The sequence below is a fragment of the Oratosquilla oratoria genome, chromosome 32 (genome assembly GCF_046742065.1).
Source record: "Oratosquilla oratoria isolate Oo_2021 chromosome 32, ASM4674206v1, whole genome shotgun sequence".
Classification (NCBI taxonomy): Eukaryota; Metazoa; Arthropoda; class Malacostraca; order Stomatopoda; family Squillidae; genus Oratosquilla; species Oratosquilla oratoria.
The window spans coordinates 10,127,735-10,147,426 of NC_134808.1; the positions used below are offsets into that span (position 1 = coordinate 10,127,735).

Below are 19,692 nucleotides of genomic sequence, written 5' to 3' on the forward strand. Positions count from 1 at the left end.
TCCCGTCAAAAAAACAATTCTCACCCATGTACAGAAGGCTCATAGGGTTGCTTATGCTCTAAAATATCTTCAGTGCGATGATGCTGACTGGCTGGACGTGCTTTGGTCTGATGAAGCAATGTTCACAGTGACTGAGGGGAGGGGTGGTAACGTGTATTAGAAGTGTGGCAGTGACCCCCTTGACCCACGCTACCTTTGTGGAACCATTAAACACCCCAGTTCATTAATGGTATGGGGTTGTTTCTCAGGCATGGGCTTGGGGCGGCTTGTGTAGCCTGCCAACATTAAAATCAACCAGTACATTTATTATGAGCTGCTAAATGAACATCTGGAGGAGTGTTTCAAGTTAACAGGTGCATATGTGTTCCAACAGGATAATGCCCTCTGCCATACATACTGTTAGCCGACGTGTTCATGAACTTGGTTACACAAGACACTGTCCTGTCAAGAAACCAATTCTCACCCGTGTGCAGAAGCCTAACTAGGCTTAAAGACTGTGAGATTATGTTCATTGAAGATTGGCCTGGAAACAGTCCAGATTTAAACCAGATTGAGAGTCTTTGGCAGGTGGTTAAACACAGGTTACAATGAAAGGACGTCGGCACTCTCCCCAAGCTGGAGAAGGAAATTATGGCTTATTGGGATGCTATACCTACCCAGAAGCTACATGATCTTGCTATGTCAAGAAATGCAAAGGATGCCCAACAAAGTCTGAGGCATGTTTTTTATGTACCATTTTGAAATATAAATAAAACAAGTAGACTTTTCGTAACAATTTTATTCTTACATGAAAGCATGTCCTGTAATCTACTTTTCAACATAATTACGGAATCATCTGACCATGTTTAAGTCTGTATTTGAAATGCCTCCTCCGATTGAGAATACCACCGACTGTGAAATACGAGCTGTGATTAATTTTTTTTAATGCTAAAGGCATGAAAGCGGCTAAAATTCATCATCAGATCAGTGAAGTATATGGAGAAAACATTATGAGTGATGGGATGGTGCAGAAATGTGTGAGAGCTTTTAAAGATGGCCATACAAATGTGCAAGATGAGGATCAAGTGAATGAGTGAAGGTTGTCCTCCACTGAAATCTAACACAATTTTTCTAATAATGTTTTTCTCCTCCTTAGTTGTTGCTGTCTTAACAACATATTGTAATTAGGAGGAAGACATCAGATACTATTTGTGGTAAGTGCCAAACACGCAGTATTTTGGTAGAAGTTTATTGCGGAGGGCTAACACCACTGTGGTAAGTGCCAAACACGCAGTATTTTGGTAGAAGTTTATTGCGGAGGTCTACACACAAGTATGGCAGGAAGTAATCTGTCAAAAGCGAGTGCCATACTTGTGTGTAGACCTCCGCAATAAACTTCTACCAAAATACTGCGTGTTTGGCACTTACCACAGTGGTTACCTAGATATGTTAGTATGTATTGTTTTGCCCAATCTTTTCCCGCCTAGCAACAATGTATCAGAAACTAGGCCACGGGCGCGTCTTAATGCCCATGCTAGGCCCTCAAGCATTCGCTTGTGACAGATTACTTCCTGCCATACTTGTGTGTAGACCTCCGCAATAAACTCCTACCAAAATACTGCGTGTTTGGCACTTACCACATATTTGACACTTTTTTCTGATTTTGTTATTCATAAATTATGACATCTTCAGACCTTGGACACAGTGAGTGTTGTAAACTATTTATATATGTATTACAATGTTTTGTTTTCAGTTGTTGGAGTATTTGCATATTTTGTTGCTGTTAAGTTGATGATTTATGCATTAAAGGATATTTTTTAACCTTGTTTTAGCCAGTTTGTGCAGAAATAGTTTGAATAGTTAGTTCCTTGTGTATATATTTTTATCAAATGTGTATTTCCAGAATATTGTTATATGCTAAAGCCCTGTAAAAGGGGTAGTTAAAAAGGGTTGGTTGGGGTAACCAAGCGGTAGCTGCCAAGCCCTGTAAGAGGCTGGTAGAGAATAGGTAGAAAGAGGGTTAGATAATTAATGTTATACTGGGTATTTTTACAGTTTATGTATTTACATCATACCCGAAGGAGAGAGGGCAAGGAATTGCACAAGCTCGCTCTCAGCCTAATGTTTACAGTCACCAGGGACCCAATTTCATTGCTCTATGACATGTATGTTTTGCTGACTTGTAACCTAAGTGGGTTATGCAGAGATTTGAAATTGCTTAAGTAAACAATATTTCATATAGACTTGTAATAATGAATCTGATTAGAGAAATGGAGAAAATTTAATTGGTTCATGAGTGTAAGATCACGTCCTTTGGGTAGGATCTTAAATATAAAGTTAAAGATCATTGGACTAAAAAATCACTACGTCACTGCAAGACTTGACTAGGACCTAAAATGTGTGTTCTCGGGGGATTCATAGAGTGCATCTCAGAGTAGCACATTTTATAAGAAGTAACTTAAGAAAAATACAGAAGGAAAAACTCTGTATTTAACTTATCCTTGATTGAAGACTAATCACCCATAACAAACAGTGGGAAATGAAGACAGTGATGAAAATTTAAAGTGAAAGATGTACAAAACAGAGTAGTGGACGAGAGGCCTGGGAATGCAATAGCTCTTAGCAAGATCAGGGTTGTAGTTATTGATTGTGGTGGATAAATATGTTGATAACACTGATGGCAGCCATTACTATTCTTCGTAGAAAGGGTGGGTAGCTGCTCTAGTATTACCATTGTAGTTTGGGAGAGACCTCTTCACTTTGCCTCAAAGGGAATTGTCGTGGGCAAGGACAGGAATGCAACAGAGGGTCTTTGTTTTTGGAAAAGCTGTTGTTCCCTCCTGTTGCTTTTTGGTAGTTATTATCATTATTCATACTGTGTTATGGGTGACCATGCTTGGGGCAGCTCCCCAACCTGGTTATGTTTTTGGGACTATGTTTAAGGCAACTTTTCTAGCCCATGTTGGGTAAATAGAGTAGATCCTGAATAGGGCTGCTCAGTCATACAGGATGGTGCTGAACTGTGCTACTTCCCATCCTTGCACAGGGTGACAACTGGGTCTATTCTGTCTGCCTTGTGGGCTGTGACTAAGTTCTTTCAGAGATCACCATTGCCCACAGTATCATGCACCATCACCAGAGGACTTATGGTTGTTAGGAAAAAGACATTATTGTTAGTGGGAGAGACAGTGACAGAATATATTGTCAATCTAAGTCACTTCCTTACTCTCAGTGGGACACAATTTGGAAGTGGTGAAGTTGCAGTAGGTTTTCCTTTAACTTTTCACATCCCATTACAAGATCTTGCATCCCTCTTATGTAGAAGGTAGGATGGAGAAGGCTGCAAGACCTTGAAATGGGATTCACAGGAAGAAAAATCTAACCCACTGGAGGTAGTTGAAACCAGAGACCACAAGGAGGTGATTAGGGAGCAGTTGATCTTCTATCAAATGTCTTGTCCCCAAGTCCAACCTCAAGATGTATTTGGGCTACTGAAATCCATGTATCAAAACTATACTTTATTTACATGGTCATGCAATAATATTTCTTCTGATGTTATATAAAAAAATGTATATATATATATATATATATATATATATATATATAATTTGTGCTTATATTAAACCAATCCTCACTTGAAAATGAGAAGAATAACAAAATCAAATCTCCCACCAAATGTGTGCTTTCATCATTCTTACATAGTGTTAACATTTTTGTTTCAGTTTGGACTAAGTGAGAATACATCCAATTGTCTTTCTGTTGAATAGACTTAGTTAACTTTAGTAAAGCATGGCAAACTTTTCTGGATCAAATATACAAGGATTGTTATATCTTAATCATACATAAAATTATTTGCCTTGAATTACAATGAGTGGAAAACCCATAGACCCACAATGGCTGGCAACAGTTCCTGGGCCCTCCTACATATCTCTAAGAAGAAACTCTGGAGTCTTGTCTGTGTTGTATTAGTGTGGGACTGCTTCTGTCACCAACTGAAAGTGGTAGGGAGAGGGGGTCAGTTACTGGTTGTCAGCTCTCCATGTGTGAAAAAGTGTGAGAAATACAGTTGAAGTTGATAGAGATCTTGGGCCTACTCTAGTGACCAAGTGTCAGCCCTTTAGGGCTGCATCTCTAGATGGATGTGAAGGGGTTAACAGGTTTCAAAAATGGGCAGCTTCACTGTCCATCTTGCAGGACCACCACATGCAGGTACTGTCACTGGTCCCTTAAGCATACATATGATAGCATCAATGATTTAAAAAGATTTTAAACAAATTATGTACTCGTACATTAACTGCTATACACCTACTGTGTCAATTTATGTAATATACATTTAATGAAGCTATTCATGCAATGCAATGCATATTTTATAGCAAATTCATGTAATGTATTACAATGACTATCAATGTATGTCATGTATATCTCTTTAAGAGCCCTTGTCTAGCAGTGAATAGTGTTCCTCCCTGGAATGCAGGAGACCCAACTTTGATACCCAGGAAGAGCTTGGCATTTATCTAATTCACAATTTACCAATCTCTTGCAATGGAGGACATCAAAGGACAGTATACCAATGTTGTACTTCAGTAATGGCACCTAATTAGTATGATCAAGCTGATTATACTGGTTTCTGCCTTTATTTGCAGTTACACTTATTTCATTGTGCTTGATATTTCATATCCATTTCACAACATCCATACAAAACTACCAAATCAGGATACAGAGGGTGTATCACTCCCCAGTTCTTATGCTGTGGGGCCTCAAACTTGCAAATTTTCATTTAGGTCTCTCTTTATGTATTAGGTTATAAAATATATCTAACCAACCCAATTTATGTACAACTTTAAATTCACTGAGAAAGTGGTATAATGTTGTGTCCATTTGGTGTCTTAGTTTAGTCTTGGAATATGCTGTCCTTCTTTGGGGTAGGAGGAGCATCTTCCTCTCCTTGTCATCTTGGTGCTTGGTGCATCTGCTTGTAAGTTGGACACTGCTGCAAGACGAACACAAACAATTCACAAACTCTATAGAATGGAGTACTGAGAGTAATAACAAGATGAACCAAAACCTCCCTTGTCTGACATCTACACCCAGAAACCAAAATTCTCTCCATTGAACATCACATGGAAATGACACACATAATTCTATACCATAACCCTAAATACCACACACCCTTCACAAGCATCACCAACAGAATTCAATAAAATCTCTACACCAGCACCATATTACTCAAAATTCTACAATGACATACCACACATTGAATGGATGTGAAGAAATACAATTTTCCATATTTACCTAGTTGTATTTTACAGGAAATGGGAGCTATGCTCGTGGTGTACCGTCTTTGTGTCTCGCAGTGTCTAGTTTGCTCTTAAATTCGTGTATAGTTTTTGCACACATTATTGTTCTATCCTATTTGTTCCAGATATCCATCATTCTGTGTGGAATACTGTTTTTTCAGGTCCCTTCTATAACTATCCTTTTTGAGTTTCTTTTCATGTCCCCTTGTATTTCTGTTATCCCAATTTAGTAAAGTCCTCTCTATCAAGGACTTCTGTGCCTTTCATTATTCCGTAAATGGTCATCTGGTCGCCTCTTTCTTGTCTTTGTTCCAAAGTCAGTAATTTCAGCTTAGCCAGTCTCTCCTCATATGACAAGTATGAAAGTGTTGGGGACATTTTCATGGCTGCTCTCTGGATTTGTTCAGTTTTCTTTATATTCTTTTTGGTGCCTTATTAGTGTGACTAGTATTTTTTTTTAACTATTTCTTCATCTAATTTGGTAAAATCCAAATATATTGATCTTAGCAGGTTGTAAGATTCTCCAACAATTTTGTTTATCTGTTTACCAGGGGACATGTCATTTGAGATAATTACTCCCATGTCTTTTCGATCCCACTTTCTTTACTTCCTTTCTTCCAATTTTATATTGTCCTGATATTCTTTTTTATTTTTTCCGAACTCCATTATGCTACATTTCTTAATGTTGAAGTCTACTTCCCACTTTTGGCTCCATTTCCAAACCTTGTTTAGATCTCTCTGTAGTGATTCACAATCCGTTTCAGTATTCACTTTCCTCAGCAATTTAGCATCATCTACAAAGAAGCTCATGTAACAATCTACATCTTCATCCATGTCATTCACATAAATATCGGATACCATTGGAGCCAATGCCGATCCCTGTGGAATTCCACTAATCACCTCCTTCCAAACTGATTTTTTTTCCCTGGGCACTACTCTCATTTTTCTACAATGCAAGAAATCCTTCATCCAGTTTAGTAGGTGGATGTCTGAAACAAATTGGATGAAACAATAGTGTGTGCAAAAACCAGAGAAGAACTTAAGAACAAACTAGATGCTGACAGATACAAAGATGGGTCACTACAAGCATTGCTTCCCTTCCCATATAATACAACTAGGTAAATACAAGGAAGTGAAGAAAGTGGCATCTGAAAAAGACCTGGGAGTGATTATCTCAAATGACTTGTCCCCTGATAAATAAATAAACAAAACTGTTGGAGAATCCTACTACTTCCTAAGGTTAATAAAGGTAGCTTTTACCTTTTTAGATGAAGAAATGATTAAAAAAATATTAGTCACACTAATAAGGCCTAGACTGGAATATGCTGTGACAGTATGGTCACCCAGTACCAAAAAGAATATAAAGAAAATTGAAAGAATCTAGAGAGCAACCACGAAAATGGCCCCAGCACTTTCAAAACTGTCATATGAGGAGAGACTGGCTAAATTGAAATGGCTGACTTGGGAACAAAGAAGAGAAAGAGGCAACTTACTGACCCAATACCAAAAAGAATATAAAGAAAATTGAAAGAATCTAGATAGCAACCACGAAAATGGCCCCAGCACTTTCAAAACTGTCATATGAGGAGAGACTGGCTAAATTGAAATGGCTGACTTTGGAACAAAGAAGAGAAAGAGGCAACCTACTGACCATCTACAGAATCATGAAAGGCACAGAAGTCCTTGATAGAGAGGACTTACTAAATTGGGACAAGAGAAACACAAGAGGACATGGAAAAAAAATAAAAAAAAATAGTTATAAAAGAGATCTGGCTAAAAAAGTTTTCCACACAGAGTGGTAGACATCTGGAACAAACTGGACAAAACAAGTGTGCAAAAACCATACACAAATATAAGAGCAAACTAGTCACTGTGAGATACAAAGATGGGACACCACAAGCATAGCTCCCCTTCCTATAGGATACAACTAGGTACAATAGTGTGTGCAAACTCCATACAAAAATTTAAGAACTGGATTTTGCGAAATACAAAGACAGGTCACTACGAGCATAGCTCCCCTTCCCGTATAATACAACTAAGTAAATACACATGAACCACCAAGTAATCAACAGTATCAACTAGAGCTCCATAGGCTATGAATAAGATGAAAATTCTCAATAGTGTAAGGAGAGAAGGAAGCCTGGGTTCTCTTGAATGGGAGGGGAGCACTTGTGGTTGTCCAAAATTATCTAGAGCATTGCTAGTAATGTCTATTGAGAGAAAATGCAACATAATAAAAAAGGATCATGTAAAGATGGTGATGATTTTGAATCAAATGTAGGGTCCTCTGAAGGTGTTATACTGAAACTTAATGTAAACAGAGGCATAGAGATGACCCTTTTTCTGGATTTGGTAAGTACAAAAGAAGAAATTTGAATTGAATCATAGACATGGGTGAAAGGGAGATAAATTTTAACAGAAACTCATGGGAGAGGGAATTCATAGAACTTAAGAAAAAATTATAAATTTAAGAAAATACTACTTTGATGTAAGCAAAGAGGTGTGTGATCTAAAGAAAAAGAATGCTGAAATAATGAAAAAAATAAACATATAATTGAGGTCAAATGTGAGAATGAAAAGATGAAAAACAAAGATACCACCAAAAGTGAAGAAAAAGAGAGAGAGAAAAAAAAAGTAAATTACAAAATATAGGCAATGCCTGAAAAAATTGAAGAAAATTTAGGAGAGGAAATTTTGAAAAAGATTAAGAAATGGAATGAAAAGAGAGAAAATTAAGAGATAGCCTTTAAAGAAATAGTACAACAAATGCAGGAGAATGCAAAGGATACAATTATTCAACTAATCAAAGAGAAAGCAAATTGAATTAAAGATACAGTGGATAAGAAAGTGTATTGTTGTATATGGACTAAAGGAAAAATATGGCATGGTTAGGTATTTGAGGAAAAAACAGAAAAAGAAATAGCAAAGACAATTTTAAAAGTACAAGAGAGAGACCAAGAAGTATAAAAGGAAAATTATATAGTATGGGACAATATTCAAAATAAAGAAATTGACCAATACAGATAAATTTAAGGTCACAAATGGTAGTAGAAGATATACTGGCAAAATGAGGAAAGTTGGTAAAGAGTGAACACTACAACAATATATGGATAAAAAGAGAAATCAATGTTGGGGAAAGAGAGAGCAGACACTAAGAGATGAAGTAAAGAAAGAAAAAAAAAAAAAAAACACGAAGAGAACGGAGGCCGAAAGAAAGGAGTTCTATTAACGAGTCTTAGACATGAGACTGAGAAAATGGTATGCTCGGGTAAGTGCAACAAAAGGAACAGAATACAAGGTGGAGAAGGAAGAAAGTAAAAGTGGCTTATACTAACATAGACGGATTTATCTCAGGACTGAACTAAATGATTACCTGTCAGAAGAAAAAACAGACATAATGGGAATTGTGGAGATGAAATTAAGGGGTCCACTACCACCAAATAGTGCTGGACATGGATTATATAATCATTGGATCAAAAATAGAGATGAGAAACAGGATGAAGGAGTCATGTTTCTGGCCAAGAAAACTTAAATGTGACAAAGGTTACACAGGGTATAAACAGTGTGGAAATGATCATGATAAAAGTTGAAGGCAGTGACATGAAAAGTAGAAAGTTTGTAGTGATTTATGTGCCCCCACAAATGGGCTCTTGGCAAGAGGGTGAGCATTCAAAATTGTTAGAAGATACAAGGCATTTATTAAATAAGATGCTAAAGAATGGAGGTAACCTGGTACTTATGGGAGATTTTAATTGCAAAAAAATCTGTTGGGAAGAAATGACAGTGAAAGGTGGTGAGGAACTATGGGGACATGTATTACTTGACATGACTACAATGACACAATGGGTAAGAGAAAATACCAGATATAGAAGTAACGAAGAACTGTTGAGACTAGATTTAATATTTATAACAGAACTTGAAATTGTGGATAAAATTGAATACAAGACATCATTTGGGAAGAGTGATCACATATCAATAGAATTTGAACTAAAGGAGAAATTATAAAGAGAAATGAGAAATACAGAAAAGGAAAACTGATGTACAACAAATCAGACTTTGGGAAACTTAAGAAATTCTTTCAAATTGCAAATAGGGAAAATTCTACAATGAAGAGACACAAGTGGAAGAGAAATGGATGATTTTGATGGAAATTTATAATGAAGGAGTGGATAAATATGTACCAAGATGGAAACAGAAAAATGTGTATAGTAAGTGCTGGTTCAACAGAAGATGCAGTGAGGCAAAGATAGAAGAGATAAAGCTTGGAAAGGATAGAAAAAAGATAAAAAACCTGGAAAGTGGCAAATATACATTAATCAAAGAAATGAATATGTAAAAGTGTGCAGAGAAGAAAAAAGGAACTATGAAATAGACATCATAGAAAAATGTAAAGATCATATGCTATTCTATAGATATGTGAATGGACTTAAAAATAAACAGGACATGAAACTACATCATGGAAATACACAATGCACAGAAGATTTAGAAATGGCGGAAGTCATGAACAATCTTTATATTCTTTTTTCGGTTGGGTGTCCATAGTGTTGTGGTGTACTCCAATCTTGGTCTTATCAGTGTGACTAGTATTTTATTATTATTATTCTTTTTTATTACTTCATCCAAGTAATTAAAAGTCACCTTTTATTGATCTTAGTAAATTATAGGTTTCTCTGACAATTTTGTGTATATGCTTGTCTGGGGACATGTCTTTGGTGATAATTACTCCTAGGTCCTTTTCGGAACTTTCTTTACTTCCTTTGTACTGATTTTATATAGCCCTGATATATATATATATATATATATATATATATATATATATATATATATATATATATATATATATATATATATATATATATTTCTACTTTTTCCAAACTCTATTATATTACATTTTTTTATGTTGAAGTTCACTTCCCACTTTTGGCTCCATTCCCAGACTTTGTCCAGGTCTCTCTGTAGTGATTCAGTCTTCTTCTGTACTTTCTTTAGTAGTTTTCTGTCATCTGCAAAGAAGCTCATGTAGCATTCTACACCTTCATCCATGTCATTTATATATATATATATATATAGCAAACATTAATTATTGGAGCTAATACTGAACCTTGTGGGACTCCACTTCCCATTTTTTCCCAGGTTAAGTTTTTATCTCTTAAGTACCACTCTCATTTTTCTATGCAAGAAATCTTTCATTTCAATAATTTTCCTTGTACACCTACTGTTGTTTTGAGTTTTCTTAATAGGTTTTTGTGTGGAACTTTATCAAATGCCTTTTGTAAATCCAGGAAAGCACAATCTGCCCACCCGTCCCTTTCTTGCATTATATCTATTAACCTTGAATAAAAACAAATCACATTTGTGGCACATGATCTTCCTTGTCTAAAACCAAATTGGTTTGGATTCAGTATATTATTTTTTCCAGATATTTAGTCCATCTATTTTTGATAAATTTTTCACACATTTTAGCTATTGTGCTTGTGAGACAAGTCTATAGTTTGTTGGGTCTTCCTTATCTCCCCTTTATATATTGGCACAATATTGGCATTTTTCCAGTCTTGCGGTACCTTTCCATCTTTGAGCAATCTATTATCTCACATATTTTGTGTGTATAGTTCCATTATACAAAGAAATAGGTAACAAATATCAAGAAATTTCTTCCTGACTTTTCTTTTTCTGCATGGCCCATACACGAGTTCAAAAATAAATTGGATGTGGAGAGATACGAAAATGGGTCACAACTAGCATAGCTCCCGTCCCATAAAATACAACTAGATAAATGAGGGGACCGGAGGTGGGGGAGTCACTGAATAAATGAAGTGGCCTTGCTGTGGATGTACTGTGTCTTGCTGCATTGTGTTTGACCCAGGGCAGTTGGTGGGTGCAAGGATGACCCATCATCCATGAGGAGCTGAGATGGGGGGTTGGAATGGGTGGTGGAGGGGAGTGAAATGGGTGGGAATGACTTAACTACCTCCTATATAAGGGGGAAAAGCTCTTCGTATATAGATTGTTTTAGAGGGATAAATATGCTATACATCTTTAGACAGGCATATGGCAGGGTGTTCACCGAGATGATTAGGAGGAAACAATAAGTATTGGAGGTGTACAGTGTGGGTTTACAAAAGGAAGAGGATGCATAAACTAAATTTTTATAAAGATTTTTTTTTTGGGGGGGGGCAAAAGGTAAGGATATCTTTCAGGCTTTTATGTATTTGGAAAAACCATATGGCAGGACTGACATAAATATAGTGTGGGATAAGTTGCAGATGTATGGGACCAGGGGAAGCCTGTTGAACACTGTAAAATAATTTCACATGATTAGCAGAGTTTGTGTTAGGTTAACAAATTGAGAGTGAATAGTTTAAGGTGAAGGTGGGGCTAAGTCAACTAATGTCACCATGGTTGTTGAAGTGCACATGAATGGGGTGGTATGGGAGGTATAACTGAAATGGTGAGAATGGATGGAAGTGAGAGGTTAGCCAGTTCTTTGTGGATGACACTGCACTTGTGGGTAGGTCAGAAGGAGGACCGAGGCATCAAGTGGCCAAGTGGCCAAGTGGGAGGGTATGTAAGAAAAGAAAGTTGAAAGTAAATTGGGCATAAGTAAGGTGTTGACATGTTCAAAGGAAGCGGGTAGCAGCAAATTGGAGACGAGTAGATCTTGGATCTCTTAAGATAAGAAAGGGAAGCAAGTAAATATCTGGGGGATGAAAAGTGTTATGAGAAACAGGTATCTGGGGAGTGCAAAGAGAAGACTGTATGAAGGGGTGAATGTACCTATGATATTGTATTGGGGCAGAGGGATCAATACAAGTGGTGGTCTTGTAAAATGGACGGTGAAGCTGCCCATTTTTAAAACCTGTAACCCCCCTCACTGCTATCATGAGGTGCAGCTGAGGGGCTGGCACTCAGTCTCCACACTGGGACCAAGATCTCTATATCAACTTCAACTGCATTTATTATACTTTTTCACACATAGACAACTGGCAATTGCTCTCCTCTCCCAACAATTTTCAGCCAGTGACAGAAAGAGCCTCATACTGATACAGTCCAGACACCAGTCCAAATCTTCTTCCCAGGGAGAACTGAGGGAGGTTCTGGGGATTGTTGGCAGTCATTGTGGGACTGCAGGTTTTCCACTTTGTGAAAGTTGAGGCAACAGTTGATAATGGTGCAGAGACTTGGAGTTCATGGGAAGAAAGTCTAAATTAGCTTCCTGGTTTTGGATGATTTGGGAATATGGAAATAACGAATGAAGAAAGACTAGCATGAACAGCGTGGTAGGCAGAGGTATACAGAGTGAATAGGTCCTTGAATATATTAAGAATGTTTGCTGAGCAGGGAAAGGAGAGGATAAAAAAAGAATAGGTGTAAGTGGAAAGTGTTTGTAAGTGAATGAGAAACTAATATGGCTTGAAGGGATTTCTTCTTGCCTCCTATGTAATTTCTGAAGTGGATTAGGGGGAAAGATTGCCATGTAATGAAACTGTAATGGTAACCTGGCTTTGGCTGTCAGGCCCTGCTGCAGATGTGCTGTCTCTTGCTACATTGTTTCTTACCATAATGGACAAGGGACAGGCCTTCATTCACAAGGAGCTACGATAGATAGACCAACAAATGGGTGTAGGATGGGTAAAGTGCAACCTTAATTAGGTAAGGGGGTAAGGGCCTCTTGGTATATGTACATATTTAATTATACAAGGTTTAGAGTATTTTCTCTATCTTTTTTCATTTATTTATTTATTGTGTGTCATGGTTATACTATGCAGTCAACCCTTAACATTTGCAAATTTAGCACTTGTAGATTCAATTAATCATATGTAAGGCCACAAATATGAGCAAGTATATTTGATTATTTGCAGGTAAGGTTGTGAATATCAACAAGTAATAAAATTGGTTACTTGTGGATTGACTCACTCAGCACTGTCCACACACTAGCCTTTGCATCTCTTGTGTGTATTATATCTACCCTGCATATCTTTCATGAAGAAAGCAGCTAAGTCACCTACTGGAGCAGCCCCTAAATGCCAAAAGATGACGACTCTGTAGAAGGTGGTGTTGGACAAGTAAAGTATAGGGAGGTTTCATCATTTGCTGCTGTTGGTCACTTTTTCCAAATGGAAGGGGGGAAAAAATAAATAAATAAATGAATAAGATAAAAAAATAAAATAAAATAAAATAATAATATATACACACACATACATATATATATATAATATACATACATATATATGCATTTAGTCCATTCTCTCTACAATTATTGCAAGCACTCCACAGTGCTAAATATATCACAAAGGAAATTGCACTAATGAAGATGGAGAACACTTTATTCATATGAATTAAAAAACTAAGATCAGCACTGGGAAAATGTTGCAGTGGACCTGAATGCAATCCAGCAGAAACCAGTAACAGCTGTTATTGTTTACAGCTATGATAGGGACATGTAATGAAGTGGTGAGAAGGGAGGAGAGAGGGGAGTAGGCAGAAATGAGAGGTGACTTACCCACCATCCATGATAAGACCCATTCAATCAATTAATTATCCCCCCTCCCTTTTACTGCATCCCCACTTACCTCTTTTGGAAAAAAATGAAATGTTGTCTACATTTCTTACTGTGGGACTTTCTATGTCACTAGTTAAAAGTGGTAGGAAGGGGAAAGCAGTCACCAGCTGTCAGCTCCCTACATGTGATAAAGCATGATTTATACAGGGCTGTGCCTCCCTGATGGAGATGAGGGGGCTGATGAGTTTTGAAAATGGGCACCTTTACTGTGCATCTTGCAGGTCCACCACATGTATGTACCCACCACTGGTCCCAGCTCCACTCATGTCCCACTGCATCTTTTTTAACACTGATCTATTTTCATATATACATTTTTTTTAAAGAATGCACATTGTGTATTATCTTTAGTTATACACCCTGTAAGTAAAATGGGGGTCCAAGTGTGTTTCTAAGGGGAGCAACAATCATTATTATTATTATTATTTTTTTTTAACAATTACTGGGATCCCTAAGTGTCTCCTAACTCCCACGAATGTTTACTGTTAACTGTCTATGTACAGTATGTGTGTTATTAAATAAATCTAATATTTTCTCTATCAACTGATAATTTAATTCTAATTATATACGAATGCTTCTTCCCCCTCACAAGGGAGGTGGCCAGCCAAAGTCCACCTATCTCACACCCATATGTTTCCCTTTTTTATCTTACTTCCTTGTGGATGAAGGGCCATCTCTTACCCCCATCCACTGCCTAGGTCAGAAGCAGTGCAGCATGACACAGCATATCTAAAGCAGGGCCCAACAGCCTAAGCAGATTTACCTCCATCACTTCATTTAACCCTTCCTCACCTCCTTATACATTGAGAAAATGAAGAGAAATCCCTTTTGGTCATGCAAGTTTATCATCCATTCACAATCACTCTCCACTTACACCTGTCTCTTTCCTTTTTCCTTCCCTGCTCAACAGAAATTCCCCATTTACCAAAGGCCCCTTTTATCCCATCATTCCATCTCATTCTCAACTTATCTCCATCCACCTCTGCCTTTCACATTTTTTTTTTTTGCTACTCTTTCTTCACTCATTCTTTCCATGTGCCCAAACCAACCCAATATTCTTTTATCAACGCTATCTGCAAGCTCCTTTCTACCCTTCCTCTTGTCTCAATTCCTAACTTCTCACTCAATCCATTCACCAATTGCAAATTGGATACTGAAAGAGCGTATAGATGAACTACACAAGATAATAGACTTTTCAGTAAAAGAGGGAAAGGTGCCACAAGATTGGAAAGATGCAAACATAGTACCAATACATAAAGGAGGAAATAGAGAAGATCCTACAAATTTTAGACTGGTGTCCCTCAGAGGTACAGTAGCAAAAATATGCAAAAAGATTATCAAGAGCAGATGGACCAAACACTTGGAAGAAAACAAAATAATAAATCCCAAACAATTTGGTTTTAGAAGTGGAAGATCGTGCACCACAGATCTAATCTGTTTTTACTCGAGACTAATTGAGATAATACAAGAAAGAGATGGATGGGCAGACTGCGTCTTCTTGGACTTGCAGAAAGCATTCGATAAGGTACCACACAAAAAACTAACGAGTAAAATTGAAAAAAATAGGAGGAATTCAAGGCAAATTGTTGGATTGGGTGAAGGATTTCTTAACTGGGAGAAAAATGAGTGTGGTACTTAGAGACAAAAATTCGAAATGGGAAGATGTAAAAAGTGGCATCCCACAAGGCTCTGTTTTGGCTCCTTTAATGTTTGCCATATACATAAATGATACGGATGAAGGAGTAAATTGTTACATGAACTTTTTTGCTGAAGATGCCAAATTACTCAAGAGAGTGAAAACAGAAGATTGCAGATCGCTACAAGAGGACCTGGATATAGTATGGGAATGGAGCCGGAAATATGAAATGAACTTCAACATCAAGGAATGTAGCATAATGGAATTTGGAAAAGGCAAAAATAGTTTCGGGAAAGTATACGATTGGAAACAAAGTAGTCAAAAAAGTAAACTCTGAGAGGGACCTAGGAGTAATCATCTCAAGTGATTTGACACCTGACAAACATGTAAATAAGTTATTTGGAGAGACCTACAACCTATTAAGATCAATGAAAGTGGCCTTCGACTACATGGATGAGGAGATGGTTAAGAAAATATTTATCACATTGATAAGACTGAAATTAGAATACGCTATATCAATGTGGGCACCTAAAACAAAGAATAACACAAGAAAATTAGAGAGAATCCAAAGAGCAGCAACAAAAATGGCACCCACACTATCAAACTTGAAATATGAACAAAGATTGGAGAAATTACAGTTGTCAACATTGGAGCAGAGAAGGGAAAGGGGCAATTTGTTGACCATTTTCAGAATTATGAAAGGGATGGAAGTTCTCGATAGAGATGACCTATTAAAATGGGACAAGAGGGAAGCAAGAGGACATGAAAAGAAACTTACATTCCAAGTCTTTGCCCCATACAGTAACATAGGTACAATCACCTCTTCATATATTCTTCTCTTTGTGTCCATCCCTAGATACTTATTTCTCATGACACTTTATTCCCCCAAAAACATTTACATGCCTTCCACATGCCCCAATTTCCCTCCACTTCCAATCCTCCATTACCTGCTACATCTATCTACATAGCAATGACTTTTTCTCCCTCATAAGAGAGGTAGCTAAGTCACAAGGCACATACCCCACTCATTCCACTTGCATCCACCACTCTTTCCTCCCTAACATCTCCCTCATGGATGACAGGTCATCCCTGTATCTCACCCACTGCCCTGAGTCAGAAGCAATGTAATAAGATACAGTACTTCCACAACAAGGTCACTTCACTTAGCCACTTTGGCATGATGACACCTATGTAGGCATCATGAGGCACAAGTAGGTACATGAAGATGCCAGCATCAGCTTCTTGAATATATATTTTTTGTAGTTGTTCATGAGTTACCCCTGGATTCTGTGAACTGGTTTGATCATGTTTTCTGTGTTTATTATTGCTCAGAGTAAAAGAGAACAAGTAATACAGCAGTGACTTTATATTTTATGTGAGTACTGTGATGCATCGTACATATGGCAGCAGATGCTGAGCACAAGAATTTGACTCATACTGAAGTGGTTAATCAGCAACCTCCCTCTCTGTCCCCTCATGTGGAAAAGTAGATGGGGGAAAATCCCTACAGGCTGTGTCAAACTATCATTCAAACCAACCATTTCCTACTCCCCATCCCCTGCTCCTCCCTTCTTTGCATCACTATATCATCTATACACAGCCATTCTCCACTCACCTCTATTTCCTATTTTCTCCCTTCCATACTCAATAGACGTTCCCCTCTTGCTCAATGCCCTTGTCCCCCCATCTATCCATCTTATCCTTGGTCATTCCCTGAAATTCATTACCTCAACCTCTGCCTTCCACACCTCTTTCACTTAACTTTCCTTACTCATTCTTTCCATGTGTCCAAACCATCCCAATACTTTTTCATCAGCCCTATTTGCCATCTCCTTTTCCAGCCCTACGCTCCTCCTCACTCTATCCAACCTTGTAACTCCTACCATACTTCTCAGACATTCCATCTCAAACACTTTTAAAAAGTTCCCCTCTTCTTCTCTTAAATTCCAAGGCTCTGCCCCATACAGTGCAGTTGGGACAATTACCCCCTCATATAATCTCTTTGAATCTATTCCCAGATGCCTATTTCTCATTACACTTTTCAATCCCCCAAAGCATTTACTTGCTTTTCTCAATCTACTTTCTACCTCCACCTCTACTCCTCCCTATCCTGCAACAAGCGACCCCAAATAACCTGCTATGTGTGGCACTAAATATTTTAAACTATCCACTTCCTATAGCCTCTCCCCTTTAAGACTTACCTCCAACTCACTACCATCCCCACCCCTTGTACATTTCATTACCTTGCTTCTACCCATATTTACTTTCAACTTTGTCCTATTACATGCCTTCCCAAACTCCCTCACTGCCTCAGACTTTCCTTTGACCCATCCACAACAAGTGGCTCACCTCCCACTTCCCTCCACTCTCTCTAACCATCTCCAATCCCTTGCTCATCACCTTCACATTTACCTTTTGTACCACCTCATCCATGCACACATTGAACAACCATGGTAACATAACATAATCCTGGCACAACCCCATCTTTACCTCAAACCAATCACTTTCACAATTCCTAACTATAACACAAGTTCTACTACTCATGTAAAAGCTTATGACTGTCTTGAACAACTTTCACCCATACCCATACACCTGCAATACTTCCCACAATACCTTCCAGTTGACCTTGTCATAAGCCTTCTCTAGACACTTCTACATATATATCCCACCAACTACACTAACTCCACAAGGCTTCATCTCTCAACTCCAACCACTCAATAGCGAGCTGGTAGGTGATCTGAATGGCTTAACATTCAAACAGCCAATCAAAGAGGATACAAAATACTAGAACAACTCCCCTAACCTTAACATAATCAATCCCAACAAGAACCCCATTACACAACTTCTCCAACACAATCAACAACCAACATTCCCTGGCATGACTATGTTTTCACCCTCTTTACAAACTCACACAACATGAGAAACCACTCAAGATCTATCACCTCATCACTTCCCAATAACAATTACCATAAAACTGGGAGGAGAAATACAAGCCACAATGAAGAGAACACTTTCAAACTACCAAAAAGCAAACTAGCATGAGTACTCAGTAAATATAGAGTTAGAATACTTTGAAACAGACCAATACCAACCCCTAGATAAAGCAGTGCACAAAATACTAACTTCCAGAAGGCAAGTAAAAAAAAACATTCCTAGAGGCTACAAAAAAAATTCAACCCCAACTACACAGGAGATAGCTTTTTTAAAGAAAAAAATGGAATAATTTAAAAAAAGAAATACAATCTATACAGAAACATAAAAAATAACTACAGACAGCAGGAAAACTGGGAAAAAACAACTAACAGAAAAGATAGAAAAATTGATAATGGTAAAATATGGAGAGCATTAAAAATCATTAAAAACTTAGATTAAATATCTCCCCCTTACCAATGAATCAGCTGATGCAGCTCAGGATAAAATACCATCACCAATACAGCAATGAGACATCATCAACAGGTATTTCTCCAAAATTAGCTTGAAGCCCACACCAGAAAACAGGTAAATAATTAAAGAAATATGTTCAACTAAACCTGACATCGAAGCCACCCCACTTATACTAGTACAGATACAGATGGGACGATTAATAAAAATACATACATACATATACCAAGGCTTTTTCCCCTTACAAGGGAGGTAGCCAAAAAGAAAAAAGCATAAAATCATTCCCACCCATTCCATCCCTGAATACATTCCACTCCCCTCCACCCTCCCTCCCATCTTAGCACCTCCTGGATGACGGGTCATCCCTGCACCTTGTCCACTGCCCTGGGTCAGAGGCAGTGTTGCAAGGCACAGCACATCCACAGCAAGGCCACTTCATTAAATCGGCGACCCCCATGCATAAAAGGAGAAGACGGGGAGAAATCCCTTTGGGCTGCGTCAAATTTTGCTCACACATACTACCTCACATACCCATCCCCCCACTCATGCATCACATCATCATTCATATACAACCATTATACAACCATTCTCCATTCACCTCTGTCTTCTGTCCTCTCCCGTCCTTCCTCAACAGACATTCCTCTCTTCCCCAAAGCCCCCTTCACCCCATACATCCATCTCATACTAGGACGTCCCCTCATGTTCACTCCCTCCACAACTGCCTTCCATACCTCTTTTACCAGTCTTTCTTCACTCATTCTTTCCAAGTGTCCAAACCATCATAATACTCTTTCATCAACCCTATCTCCCAACTCCCTTTCCACCCCTGTTCTCCTCCTCAC

General features: G+C 38.0%; 1 protein-coding gene across 4 annotated transcripts in view; it reads right to left on the minus strand.

The window, feature by feature from the left end:
* Nucleotides 1–1,301: 1,301 nt before the first annotated feature.
* LOC143041767 (E3 ubiquitin-protein ligase AMFR-like) overlaps nt 1,302–19,692 on the minus strand; it is a 339,879-nt gene continuing 321,488 nt past the window's right edge. The window contains exon 9 of one of the 4 annotated variants that reach the window (XM_076213801.1): nt 1,302–4,969. In XM_076213801.1, coding sequence (XP_076069916.1) covers nt 4,753–4,969 — 217 coding nt within the window. In that variant the 3' untranslated portion in view covers nt 1,302–4,752. The remainder of the gene's footprint in view (nt 4,970–19,692) is intronic. The other 3 variants (XM_076213800.1, XM_076213798.1, XM_076213799.1) reach the window with 3 other exon arrangements.